Below are 14,526 nucleotides of genomic sequence, written 5' to 3' on the forward strand. Positions count from 1 at the left end.
GTAGTGCACAGCGCTGCAGGTGTAATGGTTAGAAGTTTGTTTTTTGGTGTGTGCTTTTTTTTTGTATGTCCTGTTTAGCTTAGAAAAAAAAAAATCTTAACTGGCTGAGCCAAGCAGATGTAGGAAGAGACAGCCTGTCCTCAGAAATCGCATTACTGTACATGACTGAAGTGACCACTACTTCTGATTAAATCAAACACACACATCTCCCCTCTTAGCGGATACTCTGACAGTCTCACCATGAGTGCTATGTATAGTTTGCCATCAATTGAAGGGAGTGGAATTGTGCAAATGCAAAACTGAAGGCCGGAAACCTTACTGTAAATGTGCTGCTTGCAAAAAGGGAATAAGAAAAGCCTCTGCACTTAAAGGCAAATACTTCTACATTTCCTATTAGTTTGGCTCTGTGGGATTAGTGTGACTACATGAAGCAATATGATCAAAACCCTTAATCCAAAATAACTTTTCTCTGTCATGACGTCAGAGTTTCAGGTTGATAGAGGTGTCTCTATCTGTTCATCTGTCTGTGTTTCATCTGCATATGTAATGAGGCCAGCCAGCACCAGACTTCCTCTCCTCCAGTGCGCGCTCCTGGCATTGAGGCTCGCTCGTCCTTTGTAGCGGAACCAGAGGCAGATGACTTCAGAGAGAGAAAAAAATAAATTTACACGACTTCTTCAGTGGACTAGGAGGACCACACGTGTAGCCAGGGCTGTCACTCGAACCGATGGCTGAACTCTGAAACACGCCCGAGTGATTTCTGTGCTCCTGTCACGAATTAGAGAGGGCAGCCAGACCTTTACAGAAACACCTTCATAAGCTGCCCGAGGAGAGCTGTGGTAAGTACTTTGTGCTGCGTTCTACTTTTTAATTCAGACACAATTTCACACTTTCTGTGGTTTGTTTCAGAGAACAAAATGTTCCGTGTCAAGATAACCTAGTATTTTTTGTTTTTAGTTATTTCACTTTGAAAGACATTTGGGGTTTTCTATTTGTTGATTTTTAAATATGAGAACATTCACAATACATCTTTTTTTTAGATGATACAGGAACCTATTCTAATATAATATACAAACACACACACACACAGGACTATATATGTGTGTGTATGTGTATAGGATTGTCTATATATGTATGGATTTTAAACTATAAGTGTGTGTGTATATTTTCACAATCTGAAGAACACTTTCCAAATTTATGTGTTGATATGTGGACTGTAAATACATTACAAGGACTGTATAATTACAGAAATTACAGTCATATTGCCTGGTTTGTTTTGTTTGTTGTAGTCGCCCAATCTCTGATTATTTTCCATCTTCTACATTAAACTATTTGAAAATATACTGTATAAAACCAAAATATTGCTGTTTTCCTTTTAAATTATTCATTGATCAGCATGGTTTTAACATTACACGGTTATTTCTTTTTTCTCTCTAAATAACAATTCTATTTAATCTCTTTGTACATTGGAAGAATTCATAATGAGGCTCGCAAAATGGATTATTCATACACTCGGCGTACTAACTTACTTAATATTATCAAGAAACCAAGAGTTACTCTAAAGAAAATGACATCAAAACGTGTATTGGAGGTTTTTTTGATATTTTACTGCTGAAAAACACTACAGTGGTGTCAATATTACATAATAAGCTTTGATACCTGAATTAGGCAAATATAAGTTTTGAAATTAAACTAAACCTTCGTAGTTGAAATATTCATATTGTAATGGTTTTGTTCATAAGGAAATCTGTAAACTGCACCTAATCCAAGGTCACCTTTTCTGGGTGCAAATGTAAAGTTAATATTTATACTTTAAGACATTTCAAATTCGAAAGATTTGGCTTATTTGTGATCTTTTTTTCTGATTGTGTGGGAAACAAAAAATATATGTTGTGTAATGTAAATGTATGATTTCACATTATTTAATGTAATGTCAACTCTGAAGACCATTAACAAACTGTGCCGGTCAAATGCGTATTCTTGAATGTCCAGTTAGTTTCAGAAATTGTTGATAATCTTTGCCCCAAAGACTGCTGTTACGAGTTTGTTCTGTTTTGAAGGGAAGATTGAAAATCGTATGCCTATTAAAGGAATACTGGCTAGAAAATAGGGTTAGCGGTAGATTTGTTCTAATTTTCTAAATCCCTACTGAATAGTTTTTCACCTTTGCTGTGAGGTTTTTGAATACATAAGAAATGGACGCCCACATGCAGGCATTCAACACTTGACCCGAGCAGTGTGTTAAAACCGAGACCACCTGGTGAAAAGCAATCATGACAGTGAAGCAAAACTTTGAACTGAACTTGTTGCACCTTATCTACTTTTACATTATTTTTGTTCTCTTTCCCTTTTTAACTAGTATCTCACAGCTTCACAAATCTAGCTTTACTATCAGACCTCAATAGAAACAACAGGAAGTGGTCATTACATAACTGCATGAGCAATAAGACCTTCTTTGTTTTTAATTGTCAGCCCTGTACATAGTGTGAACAAATTGTTAATAACGAGGAGCTGAATTGCAAACATCAATTCCTCTTGTGGTCTTTACATTCAATTACAATGAGCATGTGCCCTTCAAACATACAGTTAGGTCCATACATATTTGGCCCATAAATATTTATGAACTGTATATTGCTTTTGAACCCATATTATCAGTGAAGTCTTTCCATTTTCACCTTGACGGCCACATTAGGCGTTTGCCGGTCTGAGGTACGTTTATGGGTAAGCTGCCTTGAGCCAATTTAATTTTGACAACCGGATGCATGGCACAACCCCTGAATAATAAGTATTGACTGACGGCTTTCTGAGCACAACATCTGGAGAGGGGAAATATATACCTAGAAAGAGGAAAGACTCTGCCGCCCATCACACGATCAGAGCCGACTCTCAGGTGTGTCCGATATGTTTTGAAATTTTTGCTCACCTGCTAAAGACCCTGCACTGGAGGAAACGGAAAGGGACATTTGGTTTTGACAGCACACTTTATAACCAGTTCGGCCTTTTTGCGTGGATTTTGACGTTATGGAAGTAGCAGAATACTCCACCCAAGACCAGGGGCAGAGACTGCGTCCCATACACACCAGCATAGCGCTTTCGTTTCCTGCAAGAGTAGGATTAAAAGCATCTCTTGCCACCTTACACTTACACTTGTTAGAACTTGTTAAACTGACTTCTTTGGAAGTAAAAACAGATCAATAAAAGCATCCTCCTACAACATCATTGTGATTTTTAATACGGAAAGAATAAGTCGCATTGAGGGAAAGATCGCAGCACCCGGGGCCCTTCTGTGGCTGCCAGTGTTGTGGTATGAAACAAACACCTCGAGCCGTGCTGTCTGTGAGGTCAGTGTGGTGAGAAGATGAGCAGCTCTCTGTGTCTGTGACTCACTGTTTCCTCTCTGTGCCGCTGCAGCCCTGACCCTTGTGCATCGCAGCGGAGATCTGCTCCAAATCATTGGAAATGAGAAACACCACGGCTTCCAGCACATGTAAGCTGACCTTTCTCTAACACAGGAGAATGCTTTATAATCCATGTGTGTCTAAAATATAGCTAAGATTTCCACTTGGGGTAGAACCAATCACATGCATGTGTGTTTTCTGTATATTCAATCAGTAATGCACAGGAGAATAGTTAATGTATACTCACAATAATAGTAGTTAAGGCATTGTGCATTCAGAGAAAGGAAGGTGTGTAGGTATGTGTCATCTGGGTGTTTGTTTGTGGCGCCATTCGTGTGTTGACCCTTTGTCCCTCCTCACCAGCTGCGAACTTGAACGAGGTGCACTACGGCCTCATCGGCATCTCCGTCTTCACCGTTCTCGTCATCCTACTGCTGCTGTTGCTGTGGCTGAAAAAGTGAGTATGCAGAGGACGTAGAGGTCACTGTGGAAGAAAAGGACACTGGCCTTCCCTGCTGGACTGTGACCCATGCGTTTCCCGCCCGAGTCTGAGGTGGCACCAGGCTTACAATCTGAACTTCTTCCCTGTGCTCCATGAGAGTCATCTCCCTTCGCTGGATGTCGTCTCTATCTGATTGTTTTCCTCCTCAGGTACCGCACCCTGATGAGCACCATTAGCGAGCTACGAAAGAATGGATGTTTGGTCAATGTTTTGTCCCCAGAGCCCATCGTGCCCCCCAATGCATCAGTGGACAGTCTGCATCTGGACATCACCCAGCTGGACACCACACAGCTGGACATGCTGCCGGTGGACAGAGTGGACATGGTGCAGGAGACCCAAGCCGACACCCCACTACAGCGGCAGAAAACCAAATCTGTGGCGAGGTCGCTCTGGAGACCTCAGCCAGGTCAGCAGGTACGTGTCAAAATACCACACTGACAGTACGGGTGAGGGGGTGAGATTATTTATTTATTTCTGTCGGATAAGAATCAGAATTTGCTTGGGAGATAACCACAAGAAGTCACAGTCTAATCAGGAAACTGCAGTGGTTATTATCAGTCGCGAGGAGATGGAACAGGTTCACCGGAACAGGAATCATGAATAGTATCTCACAGCGGCTGGAGTGTGTGTCCCTCACTTTCCCCCTGCTCCCTCTGCTCCCCCCAGGGCCCCCGGTTCACGAAGACAGACCTCACCCTGCTGCAGATCATCAAGGCTGGGAAAGAAGGGGTCTTCTACAAGGCCAGGATGACACGCGGGACCTGCAAGGGCCACTCACTCTTCACCTGCAAGATCTCCAAAGAAGGTAGGCTGGGGTTCAGGGGTTGTGCACAGCGCTGACAGAGATCTGGAGGAGAGCGCGCCTTTCCACTGTTTGTTAATGGGGCATTGCTGTCTGTGTTGCCGGGGTGGCTGTGCGTTGCAGGCGTCAGTGTGAAGCGGGTGGAGACAGAAGTGGCCATCATGAGGAAGCTGGGCCACCACAAGAACGTCCTGCAGCTGCTGGACTGGAACACCACGCAGGGTGAGGGGCAGGGGGCGGTTAGGGTGGGCACTAGTGGGACACGGCATTATTCTTTACTGCTGTGCTGGATTGCACTTTTACTACAGTAATGTAATACAAAGAACCCCAAACTGTGTATGCGTTATTTAAGATGCTGAATGCTTTTTTTCACAAAACTGTGCCATCAACTCGGATTACAACAAAAACTTTGTTGTATATACACGCTGTAATAACAAAAATCATAGGAATGACTGCTCTCTCTGCATAATGCTAGGGATGGCACAGTATTCCTGTATCTCTCTAGCAAAATCTCTGCTCTGGTCCTTAAGATTAAGGGTGGGACTGTTAAGTGCAATGTTAACTATGGCTTTTAGTTTTTCACAATTTTTGCCACTCCACTATTTCTGTTGAAGCTAAGACTAAGTTGCGTAATGGAACTGAGTATGTGTTTGTTTACGTGCGTGTGTTTGCTGCTGCAGACCCCTACGTGCTGGTCATGGAGTATGTGAGCTATGGGACGCTGCGCAGTTTCCTGCAGATGCACCGCGAACGGCTGAGCACCGACGGGGAGCTGCAGAGCCTCTTCACTGTGGCGGCCTACCACATCGCCCTGGCCCTGGAACACCTGCGCTCTAAAATGGTAACCACACACCGCTCTCACTGAGCACGCCCGGCCCCCCAGCCACGCACACAGCATCTATCAGAGCAATCTAAATTTCCTGGATGTCCTGGACGGGCCTGGTCAAAAGCTCTTCACGCGGAAACGTGACCCGCTTTACTTTTTGGCACCAATCGCAAAAGCATAACTTTCTCATCAGTTCCGGAGGGCCACAGACAGCGTAATCCACTGGTCCGCAGTACGTGCGCATCGTAGTGTGTCTGTGCTTAATGATACGTGATAGACTGCGACCTGCTATTCTGATTGTGTGTGTGTGTGTGTGTGTGTGTGTTACTACTAACTTTGAGTGATGCCAATGTTGTGTGTTGATGGCTCTGCAGGTGGTGCACTGTGACCTGGCCCTCCGTAACATCCTGTTGGGCAGCTTCCCCCACGAGTGCAAGGTGGCAGAGTTCAGCCTGGCCAGAGACCTGACACGCATGCGGAGCCGCCGGAGCAGCCGCAAGAAGCGCAAAGCGGTAAGGCCACAGTCCATGTGCTCCAGTATAGCCCCCTGCAAGAAACCATTAATAATACTGCACTGATTTTAGTTGACTTCAAGTAGCTGTACATTGAACTGCCATAACGTGGAGGAATATGTGAGGTTTGGTTAATAGTATGTGTTGTCACAACTGCAAGGGCATCTGCTAAGACGTAAATAATAATCAACGCCGTGGATCATGGACTTGGTCAAAGTTTCTCTTCTCTTTGTGTATGAAGAGGGGAAATGTGTGTGTTTCTCTGTGTTTTATGGCTGTGTCCGTGTTGTGCAGGAGCGAGTGCCCCTGCGCTGGTACCCACCGGAGTACTTTAAACACAATTACTACAGCTTCAAGGGCGACGTGTGGGCTTTCGGGATCGTGCTCTGGGAGATGCAGATGTTCGGTGAGGCTGAGAGGGGGACGCAGAGGCGTGTTCAGTCCAAGTGTTACATGCCTTCTTTTTTTAAACCCAATACCAAAGTACAATAGCTTGCGATATTGGTAACTACACAATACACCTGTTTCTATATTGCAATGTGACTGCAACTGTTCATAACAATTGTAAGGTGGAGAATTGGTCTTTGAAGTGATAGTAGTCTTTTTTTTAAAGCAGGTACAGATTAATATGCCAATTTAGCCAAACCTGTGTGTATGTGGGTTACCTTGTTTAATATGTAGTGACGTATGTTTTCCAGGCACCTTACCCTACCCCAATCTGGAGTCGTCTGAGCAAGTGGTGTTCGGTATCTGCTCAGGACACCGAATGACCATTCCCGAGAACTGCAGGCCTGAAATGTGAGCACCGTACATAAAAACGCTGCTGTGGTCGTGATATACATGTTCTCTCCCACTCACGTCACGGGTTCTCATCCTGGAGGTCTGGATTGTAGTGGCGTTGTGAGGTTATAAGGACTGTTTCTGCACTCTCTGCTCTGTGGTTGAGGTGTGATTCAATCCCGTGTATGACGCCGGTGTGAGCTCCTCCTATGACATCACTGATGACGGCTCACCCTCTGCTCTCCTGCTCTCCCCTCAGTGCGCAGATGATTAAGGACTGCTGGCTGGAGCCCTACACTCAGCGGCCATCCTTCAGCGACATCGTCAGGATCCTGGAGAACATCGTGGAGAATGATGCGGTGAGGGACTTGCATTTCCACTCCATTTGCTCTCAGTGTCTCTGCTTTCTCTGCTGCGTCTGCTCCACTGGTCTTGGGCAATCACTCGGCCCGGCGTCTGGACCCGAGGAGAAAAGCCCGGGCTGTAGTTTAGCTGTCATGGTCAGTCAGTGTTCAACCAACTGAAATGTAGGACACAGCTATGCTATGACAAGTCGGTTAAGATAAGTCAGTTCCAATAGGATTTATAAGCCATGCGAGTGTGTGTGTCACCGTGTGTTGCAGGATTACGTGGATGTGGACAACCGCAGACTGCTGCTCACGGCACCCGGGACGTCTAACAACTGACAACCTGCAAACTGCCGTGCCCTCCACCTCAGCTCCGCCATGCCGTAGAGGACGGACGGCGACCGTTTCTTTCTTCAGCTCACCGGAAGCAGGCCGCTTCCCCGGGCAAGCGCTTGGGGGTCTGGAAGCGCAACTCCCCATGTGCCAGAGGGCTTCGGCATCTGGGTGGGAGAACGGGGAGAGAGGTTGCAGTGTGGAGATGCCTTCGATGTTGTGCACCCCTTCATGGAGTGCTGTGGTGGCTGAGAGATACTATGTGTTAAATGTAGCATGTTTGTTTAAACAACCGCAGATAGAGAGAAACTGACGAGGAGGCCGTGAATCGTGTGGACAGGTATCCCGTGCCTGAAGCCCAACAGCACACGGACTGTGCAGGCGTGTCTGCGGTACTGAAGCGTGACACCATCAGGACCGGCAGTTCACACTCTGCCCAGCCTTCATCCTAAAACACGAGACTTTATTTTGACCATCCTGGCGGGTGATTTGGTTACATCAAGCAAAGGAAAACAATGGACTTGTGCCTTCCAGTCTGATTTATGCAGCATTTATATTATTATTATTATTATTATTATTATTATTATTATTATTATTAATAATAATAATAAATTTTAATGTATTTAACTGAAATTAACCAGCTATTTCTGGCATAGAAATATGTTAATAGTGTATGTGTGTGTATATATAGGTCGATAGTATTGACTATGGAAAATAAATGAACTACTAATTTAACTAAAGGTTAATACACTTAAAAACATGTTTATAGGTATTTATTTTTCTTAATTTGTACTGAATCTTTTAAATGTATGTATTTTGTAATTATTATTATTATTTATTATTATTACAATAAGGAAAGACATGAAGGGCCAAAACAAGAAGTGTCATACGCCACCACAAAATGTCACACTGGAGAGAGAATAAATATTGAGAATAAAACCATACCCGATGTTTTAATGTCAATCATTATAGGCGACATTGTATCACTGTGTCGAAATCAGTCAAGTTCAGCCGCCGATAAAGCCCGCCCACAGGACAGGAACTGAGCGGAGGAGCCAATCAGATGCCGCCGATACAGCCCGCCCACAGGACAGGAACTGAGCGGAGGAGCCAATCAGACGCCGCCGCTGAAGCCCGCCCACGGCACCTGAAGTCAGCGCAGGAGCCAATCAGACGCAGAGAAGAACACGAACCCCTGCGCAGTGATAACAATGTCTGCTCTCCGCTTGCTCGAGTGGCTGTTTTTCTTTTATTTCGCCTCTCATATCCCCATCACTCTTTTCATTGACTTGCAGGCTCTGCTGCCGGCCGAGATCTACCCCCAGACTGTGAGTACTCCTCCACCCGATGCCGTGTCCAGGGCGCGCAGGCTGGCCGGACCAGCTCAGTCAGAGTCCAGCTAGTCTTGCACTTGTAATCGCGCCAGATAAAATCAAATCAAAGGTCGCAACTGCATCACAGACGAGACGAGACGAGACGTGGTTTCCAGTGTTTGCTAGACTTTAAATGCAACCATCCCCTATAGCTGTATAGTAACAAGCGCATCAGAGATTGCCCGATATAAAGACAATTGGCATGATCACTGCACACGATGTGCGTTTCAGCCGGGTGTGTGTGTTGTGTCCCCGCAGCTGAGAGATGTGTTAAGATGGTATGCAGCCGAGTTTAAAGACCCCATGATGCTGGACCCCCCCGGCTGGTTCAAGTCTTTCATCTTCTGCGAGGCGATTGTGCAGATGCCCTTCTTTCCCGTCGCAGCTTATGCTTTTTTCAAAGGTCAGTCATTGAAACAGTGCTTCTCAGCCCAGATCCTGGAGAGCCCCCACCCTGCTGGGTTTTGTTCCAACCAGCTCTCAATTAGGCTACTTAATTGAACCTTAATTGGACTAATTTCCAAAATCACTATTTAAATTATTTAACACAGTAGTAAAGTATACAATTGTATTATTATTTCTTAGCAGACGCCCTTACAAAATATAAGAGCAATACAAAGTGCAATGCAATGTACAGTGCAGTTCAAGGCTTAATGCAATTTACAAATTCCAATTGACACAAGTGTATATATAAGTGTTATGTTTTCTAGGGTTGTGGTTCAGGCTGTTGTTCTGAGCCTAATGGGAAAGTATCCGCTTGATGGTATTGTCAAGTCTTTCCCTTCTGCACTGCAAGGCTGTTTTACAGTTTGGAATAAAGATTTCAGATTATTTGGGTGTTCGGTTCATTCTTTTAAAATCCCTGTATGTAGGTAACTATTGATGTAATACAACATGGTACACCTCTTTCAAATATTTGTGTACACTCCAGTTGGTTTATTTCTATCTGGAACTGTTATTAATTTAAATAATGGGTAGGTTTATTCCTATTATTGTATTTCTCTCGTTTCTGACTTAGCTATGCAATGACTGAAGGCAAATCCATGTCCACACTGGGAAACATGTTGGTGTACTGTCCTCTTGTGGGTGAAAGGGGGCATGACAAATATTCTTTAGACTCCAATTTCTGGGAGGTGAAACAATTTTGGATCAGTATGTAATATTTGCAAATACACACTTATTTAAAAGTAAGATGCTATTTAATATAAAACAATAAATTCAATTTTCTGTTCTGGGTTCAAATAAATGGGTAAGTACTGTTCTTTTCTTGTTTGGTTGCCATTCAAATATGTCTTGTTCAATTCCTTACATCTTCATTTTTAAGCAGTGGATATGTATGTAAATTACCGATATAGATAATCACGTACAGAGCTGTTGGCATGACTTCACTCTCCAGTTGAGTGCTGCCAGGATGCCGCTGCTCAGGTCTGTGCTGCCGTGTCTCTGCAGGAGGCCGCCGCTGGATCCGCATCCCTGCCATCATCTACTCCGTCCACGTGGCGACCACCCTGATCCCCATCCTCACCCACATCCTGTTCCACCGCTTCCCCGGGACGCCCCACCCCGGCCCCCAGACCCCCTCCGAGCGGCTGGCGCTGCTGGGCATCTACTCCCCGTACCTCCTCGTGCCCCTCCTCCTCCTGCTCACCATGCTGCTCAGCTCCAGCTACAGAGGCGAAGCCCGGCCTGGGAAAGCGACGGCGAGTCAGAAGAAGAGCAGATAAAAGGCCGAACCACAAGGGGTCTTGCACGGAGCTCCCCCAAATGTTTTATCATGTCTCTGCCCACCCCAACCCAAACCGATGTGCATCAAAATAATTTTATATAATTTTAGAATTAGGAATAACCAAAATTGTATACCATTGCCTGCTGGAGCGATCTCTTCCCTCAAGGTGGCTCGGATTGCATTCCTCGTATCCCGAAGCGGTCGCCGGATTTAATTGCGTGATGGGGAGTTTTGTTCCAGTTACTCGATGTTCTTCACGGACACGCTGTGCAACCACCGGTTAACTTGTCCTGAAGAACTGTGAATTGTGCATAACCTTTACAAACTAATTACATGTTTTTATTCTCAAATGACCTTAATTTTTATTAAACAAGATCTTGTTCATTTGCCTTTAATGTCTGCAGTTTGTAGCACTACAGGCAACACAAACTGGGCACATGTACAGGGCTCAACAAAAAGCACAAGGAATAATATACACATGTATTTAATGAACTGGTCATATAAACACCTTAAAAGACTAAAACACACACAATACGTAGATTTTGGTTTGGTCCATGGACAGATATGTAACACCTGGATTATATGCATTTTAAGCAAAGATAGAACCATGTTTGTAAAGGGTTATAAAACCGTACAATATATTGAACACAAAATATTCATACATTAGGGTTCTGTTTTTTTCCAGTACCATGCAGCGATTATTTTCAATTTGTAAAAAATGTAGGAAAACTAGCTTTACGGGATATAAATAGTATAAATAATACAAGTCCATTGGTAGATAAATAGCTTTTTCCTTGAATTATAATTGTAAAAGATAATGCTGACACAAAACCATTCAAATTTCAGTTTTTTTTCTTTAGGACAGACTACTTCAAACACTCGGTCATATAATGTGAGGGAAAACAAAGAAACCATCTAGAGATTTGTTCCTTTAGATGTCTGGTCCTGCTGAGTCCTGGAGCGCATGGCATTTCTGCGCTGTGCTCCAGGCTGGGCTGTAGTATGTGTTAATGAATGCGGAGTGTGTGTTCATGGGGCTGATGAATGGACGGTCTGCCCGTCCACCGGACCGCAGGCGCACTGTCCACACCGATCCCTCTCACAGGCACCACACACAGGCCCCCGTCGGACGAGGCTCATTTCTGAAGGATGAACTGGTCGATGAACTCGTTTTGCTCGGCTTCCACTTTGGACAGCGCGTCGTACTCGATCCGGTACCTGCACAGCGACAAGAGACCATTCATCGGTACGTCTATCGCGCCGTATTATTTCCCCAGTTACTGTTCTCTGTATCAGATCTGACGGGTGCGGCATGCATGTCCACTCACAGAGAAGTGGATCGATCGGGACCGAGTTTCTGTCGTGGTGCGATTATGTCAGTTCCTGTCCTCGCGTAACCAGACCGTCGCACTGTGTGTTAACTTCTCTCCCCCGAAAACACCACACAATGGTTTGGAAGGACTGCAAATGGCACACACCGTTCTGAGAGGCACACACAGCCCATTGTCCGAGCCCGTGCTGTGGCACTCCCCGGCCTTACCTCTCCAGCTGCATCTTCTTCTCTGTGATCAGAGCCTGCAGTTGCTGCTGCTGGGCCTCCCTCTGCTTGGCCACGGACTTCAGCAGGTTCCTGGCCCCGATCGCCTGCAGGGCGCAACGTGGCACAACTCAACAGCGGGCATGTCTTTGTGGGGATTCTGAATCGAAACTAAGCCTCTCGAACAGAAAACTAAAACCACCGATGCTACATATTCCAGGAAAACAAGGCGCTTGGCTGATTGATAACAATGTGTCCGGTGTGTCTAGTGGCATGGGTGGTTCAGAAATGTCTTTCACAGAGAATTTCGCCAATTAGGGTTCTGCCCAACCCTGCCCGACCAACCAACATATTTCACTGCCAGTATGACGCTGTGTGGCTCTGGAGGCTCATGCTGGCTAAATTAAGTAACCGCAGAGTCTAAAAATAAAGAAATGATATTTTTAAAACTTCCAGCTGAATAATTTATCTCTGCCTTCATGAGAAATGAATGCCTGGAAGAAATATGAACAGACTCGCACCGCATTCACACATTTTATTCTCGTTTGACAGAGTGCTGCTCTGTAACATGCTGAAGTGATAATATGGATCAGCCGTGTTAAGTTTAAATTATGTATGATGGTTTTTAATTACATATTTGATGGAAGAAAATATATTTTTAGCTGGTGAATACGTTGCTTTGACATGGCTAAAATTAGTATTTCTCACTTTCCTTAACAGAACCACAGCTTGTTCCGTAAGAAAACGTTCCTGGTGGGACTCGTACCTTCATCTTCTCTGTTTCAGCCTCCTTTGCCAACTCGTCCACCAGCTCGATCAGCCCCCCAACTATCTTCTGAAACTGGCCGATCTCTGGAACACACAGACGCACACACTGGTTAAAACAGGGAGCCATTGCTTAAAGAAAAAGATGACGCCTGCACAACGGGCACATTCAATAATCACGTCTCAACTATAGACACTGTGGCTTCCCCCACCGACTTACTGTCCACAAACTCCTTGCACTCCTCCTTCAGCTGGGTGGTCTCCTGGTACACCTCCGGCTCCAGCACGCGCAGCTTGTTGAGCTCGTCGAAGTGCAGGCCGGCCTCTGACAGAGGGTCTCTCGCCATGGCTGGGGGGCCTGAGGTCGGGAGGGGGAAGGAGGACCGGGGAGCTGGGGAAACACAGGGGGTAAAAAAACATGTTTAATTTCTGTGTGTTTACAAGCCCCAATCTTACTGTAAACCAGTGGTTCCCAACTCAACCCTACCCTGATGTTTTCAGATCTCTCAATTACTTAATTGAACCCTTAATTGAACTAATAAGCTGCTTACATTAGACCTTTTAAATTGTGTAACTAACCAAAATGGTCCATTGATATGTTCCTTATACAATTTTATACTCAACCCACCTACTGTTTTAAATATTTAAAAGGCACTGAATTAGGAAATTAGTTCAATTAAGGGTTCAATTAAGTAATTGAGAGCTCGGTTGGAACACAAACCAGCTATTACTACCAATCCGTGCTAATGGCCTCTAAAAGAGAGAAATCCACAATATGAAAATGAAAGGTGGCGGGCAGTGATAGCAGATGTAGTTTCACTACTGACACTGCTGTTTCTAAGACTGTGGGCTAATCGAAAGAGTGCAGAAAATCTAACTTTTGCAGTAAGCATTACTACAAATAAGCACTAAAACTGAGGCTCGGTGTAACGGTTACTTCCACGTCATAACCGCTTCTCACTGACAGCTGAGCCAAGAACACCCCGCTGCCCGCTACTTTGTTACACCGCACACGATACAACACTCATTTGACCGCAACTGCAATTTAAAAGAGCGAAATAAAACGTGTGTCTTTGCTTGACACGTCGCATCGCGAACTCGGCGCTGACAGGCGGGTGTGACTGCGGACTCGGCGTCCAGCTGGAGGCTGGAAAAGTAAACAGATGGAGCTCGGCAGTGACACGCTGTGCTATTAAAACACGGCATACGGGCGCTGAAATGATATTGCACCCAAAGCACAAATGAAAACACACTAACCGGACTTGTCTTTCCTGGACTGGGGATGGATGTGACACAGGGGCCGCCAGACTCCTCCTCTGATCCGTGTTTCTCCGGCTGCCAGGGCGACAGTCCGGCTCCGCTCGCCTCCAACACGGCACTTCCGCGGCGCTCCCACCTGCCCTGTCTGGGGGGGGGGGTTGAATTCATTCCCAAATTAATTTCTCACATTTTCTCAACAAGTGGGGGGCAAGTAAATAATTATTGTTTGTATACATATATACAATATTCAAAATACAGTTATTTAACTTTAAATATCTTAATTAATCATGATAACCTCCCCTATCGTCGTACAAATGGACTGTCCTACCAGTTTGTCCGGAGACTGTACTATTCTGTAGGGTGGG

General features: G+C 45.0%; 3 protein-coding genes across 5 annotated transcripts; 2 read left to right on the forward strand and 1 right to left on the reverse strand.

Annotated features, from left to right (window-relative positions):
- The first annotated feature begins 569 nt into the window (after window positions 1-569).
- On the forward strand, window positions 570-8,444 carry LOC136717960 (tyrosine kinase receptor Cad96Ca). Of its 3 annotated transcripts, none has more exons than XM_066695543.1 (12): window positions 571-839; window positions 3,412-3,487; window positions 3,762-3,855; window positions 4,050-4,314; window positions 4,567-4,705; window positions 4,826-4,924; window positions 5,383-5,543; window positions 5,903-6,040; window positions 6,335-6,446; window positions 6,739-6,838; window positions 7,080-7,179; window positions 7,444-8,444. In XM_066695543.1, the coding sequence occupies exons 2-12, from the start codon at window positions 3,460-3,462 to the stop codon at window positions 7,504-7,506; spliced, it is 1,299 nt and encodes a 432-aa protein (XP_066551640.1). In that variant the 5' UTR covers window positions 571-839; window positions 3,412-3,459; the 3' UTR covers window positions 7,507-8,444. The 3 variants fall into 3 exon arrangements, with proteins under 3 accessions (XP_066551639.1, XP_066551640.1, XP_066551641.1); XM_066695544.1 differs by having other exon boundaries at window positions 7,799-8,444; XM_066695542.1 differs by having other exon boundaries at window positions 570-839; window positions 7,080-8,444.
- Window positions 8,445-8,664: 220 nt separating this feature from the next.
- On the forward strand, window positions 8,665-10,983 carry tmem97 (transmembrane protein 97). The gene is made up of 3 exons (XM_066695545.1): window positions 8,665-8,828; window positions 9,132-9,276; window positions 10,323-10,983. Exons 1-3 carry the CDS (start codon window positions 8,712-8,714, stop codon window positions 10,595-10,597), a joined length of 537 nt encoding a protein of 178 aa, XP_066551642.1. The 5' UTR covers window positions 8,665-8,711; the 3' UTR covers window positions 10,598-10,983.
- An 84-nt stretch (window positions 10,984-11,067) lies between these two features.
- On the reverse strand, window positions 11,068-14,286 carry ift20 (intraflagellar transport 20 homolog (Chlamydomonas)). The gene is made up of 5 exons (XM_066695546.1): window positions 14,159-14,286; window positions 13,122-13,292; window positions 12,903-12,988; window positions 12,140-12,243; window positions 11,068-11,817 (listed from the first exon to the last, which is right to left on the reverse strand). Exons 2-5 carry the CDS (start codon window positions 13,246-13,248, stop codon window positions 11,736-11,738), a joined length of 399 nt encoding a protein of 132 aa, XP_066551643.1. The 5' UTR covers window positions 13,249-13,292; window positions 14,159-14,286; the 3' UTR covers window positions 11,068-11,735.
- Between the last annotated feature and the right edge of the window lie 240 nt (window positions 14,287-14,526).

The sequence above is a fragment of the Amia ocellicauda genome, chromosome 22 (assembly GCF_036373705.1).
Source record: "Amia ocellicauda isolate fAmiCal2 chromosome 22, fAmiCal2.hap1, whole genome shotgun sequence".
In the NCBI taxonomy this organism is placed as follows: Eukaryota; Metazoa; Chordata; class Actinopteri; order Amiiformes; family Amiidae; genus Amia; species Amia ocellicauda.

What these genes read in the sequence shown, in the direction of transcription:
- LOC136717960 (XM_066695542.1), top strand. Translation starts at nt 3,460, where the DNA reads ATGAGAAACACCACGGCTTCCAGCACAT. An exon ending in GGACTGGAACACCACGCAGG is followed by an intron (nt 4,925 to 5,382) that starts GTGAGGGGCAGG and finishes TTGCTGCTGCAG; the next exon opens with ACCCCTACGTGCTGGTCATG. An exon ending in GAGAACTGCAGGCCTGAAAT is followed by an intron (nt 6,839 to 7,079) that starts GTGAGCACCGTA and finishes CTCTCCCCTCAG; the next exon opens with TGCGCAGATGATTAAGGACT.
- tmem97 (XM_066695545.1), top strand. Translation starts at nt 8,712, where the DNA reads ATGTCTGCTCTCCGCTTGCTCGAGTGGCTGTTTTTCTTTTATTTCGCC. An exon ending in CCGAGATCTACCCCCAGACT is followed by an intron (nt 8,829 to 9,131) that starts GTGAGTACTCCT and finishes GTGTCCCCGCAG; the next exon opens with CTGAGAGATGTGTTAAGATG. An exon ending in AGCTTATGCTTTTTTCAAAG is followed by an intron (nt 9,277 to 10,322) that starts GTCAGTCATTGA and finishes GTGTCTCTGCAG; the next exon opens with GAGGCCGCCGCTGGATCCGC.
- ift20 (XM_066695546.1), bottom strand. Translation starts at nt 13,248, where the DNA reads ATGGCGAGAGACCCTCTGTCAGAGGCCGGCCTGCACTTCGACGAGCTC. An exon ending in GTGCAAGGAGTTTGTGGACA is followed by an intron (nt 12,989 to 13,121) that starts GTAAGTCGGTGG and finishes TGTGTGTTCCAG; the next exon opens with AGATCGGCCAGTTTCAGAAG. An exon ending in CTGAAACAGAGAAGATGAAG is followed by an intron (nt 12,244 to 12,902) that starts GTACGAGTCCCA and finishes TGCGCCCTGCAG; the next exon opens with GCGATCGGGGCCAGGAACCT.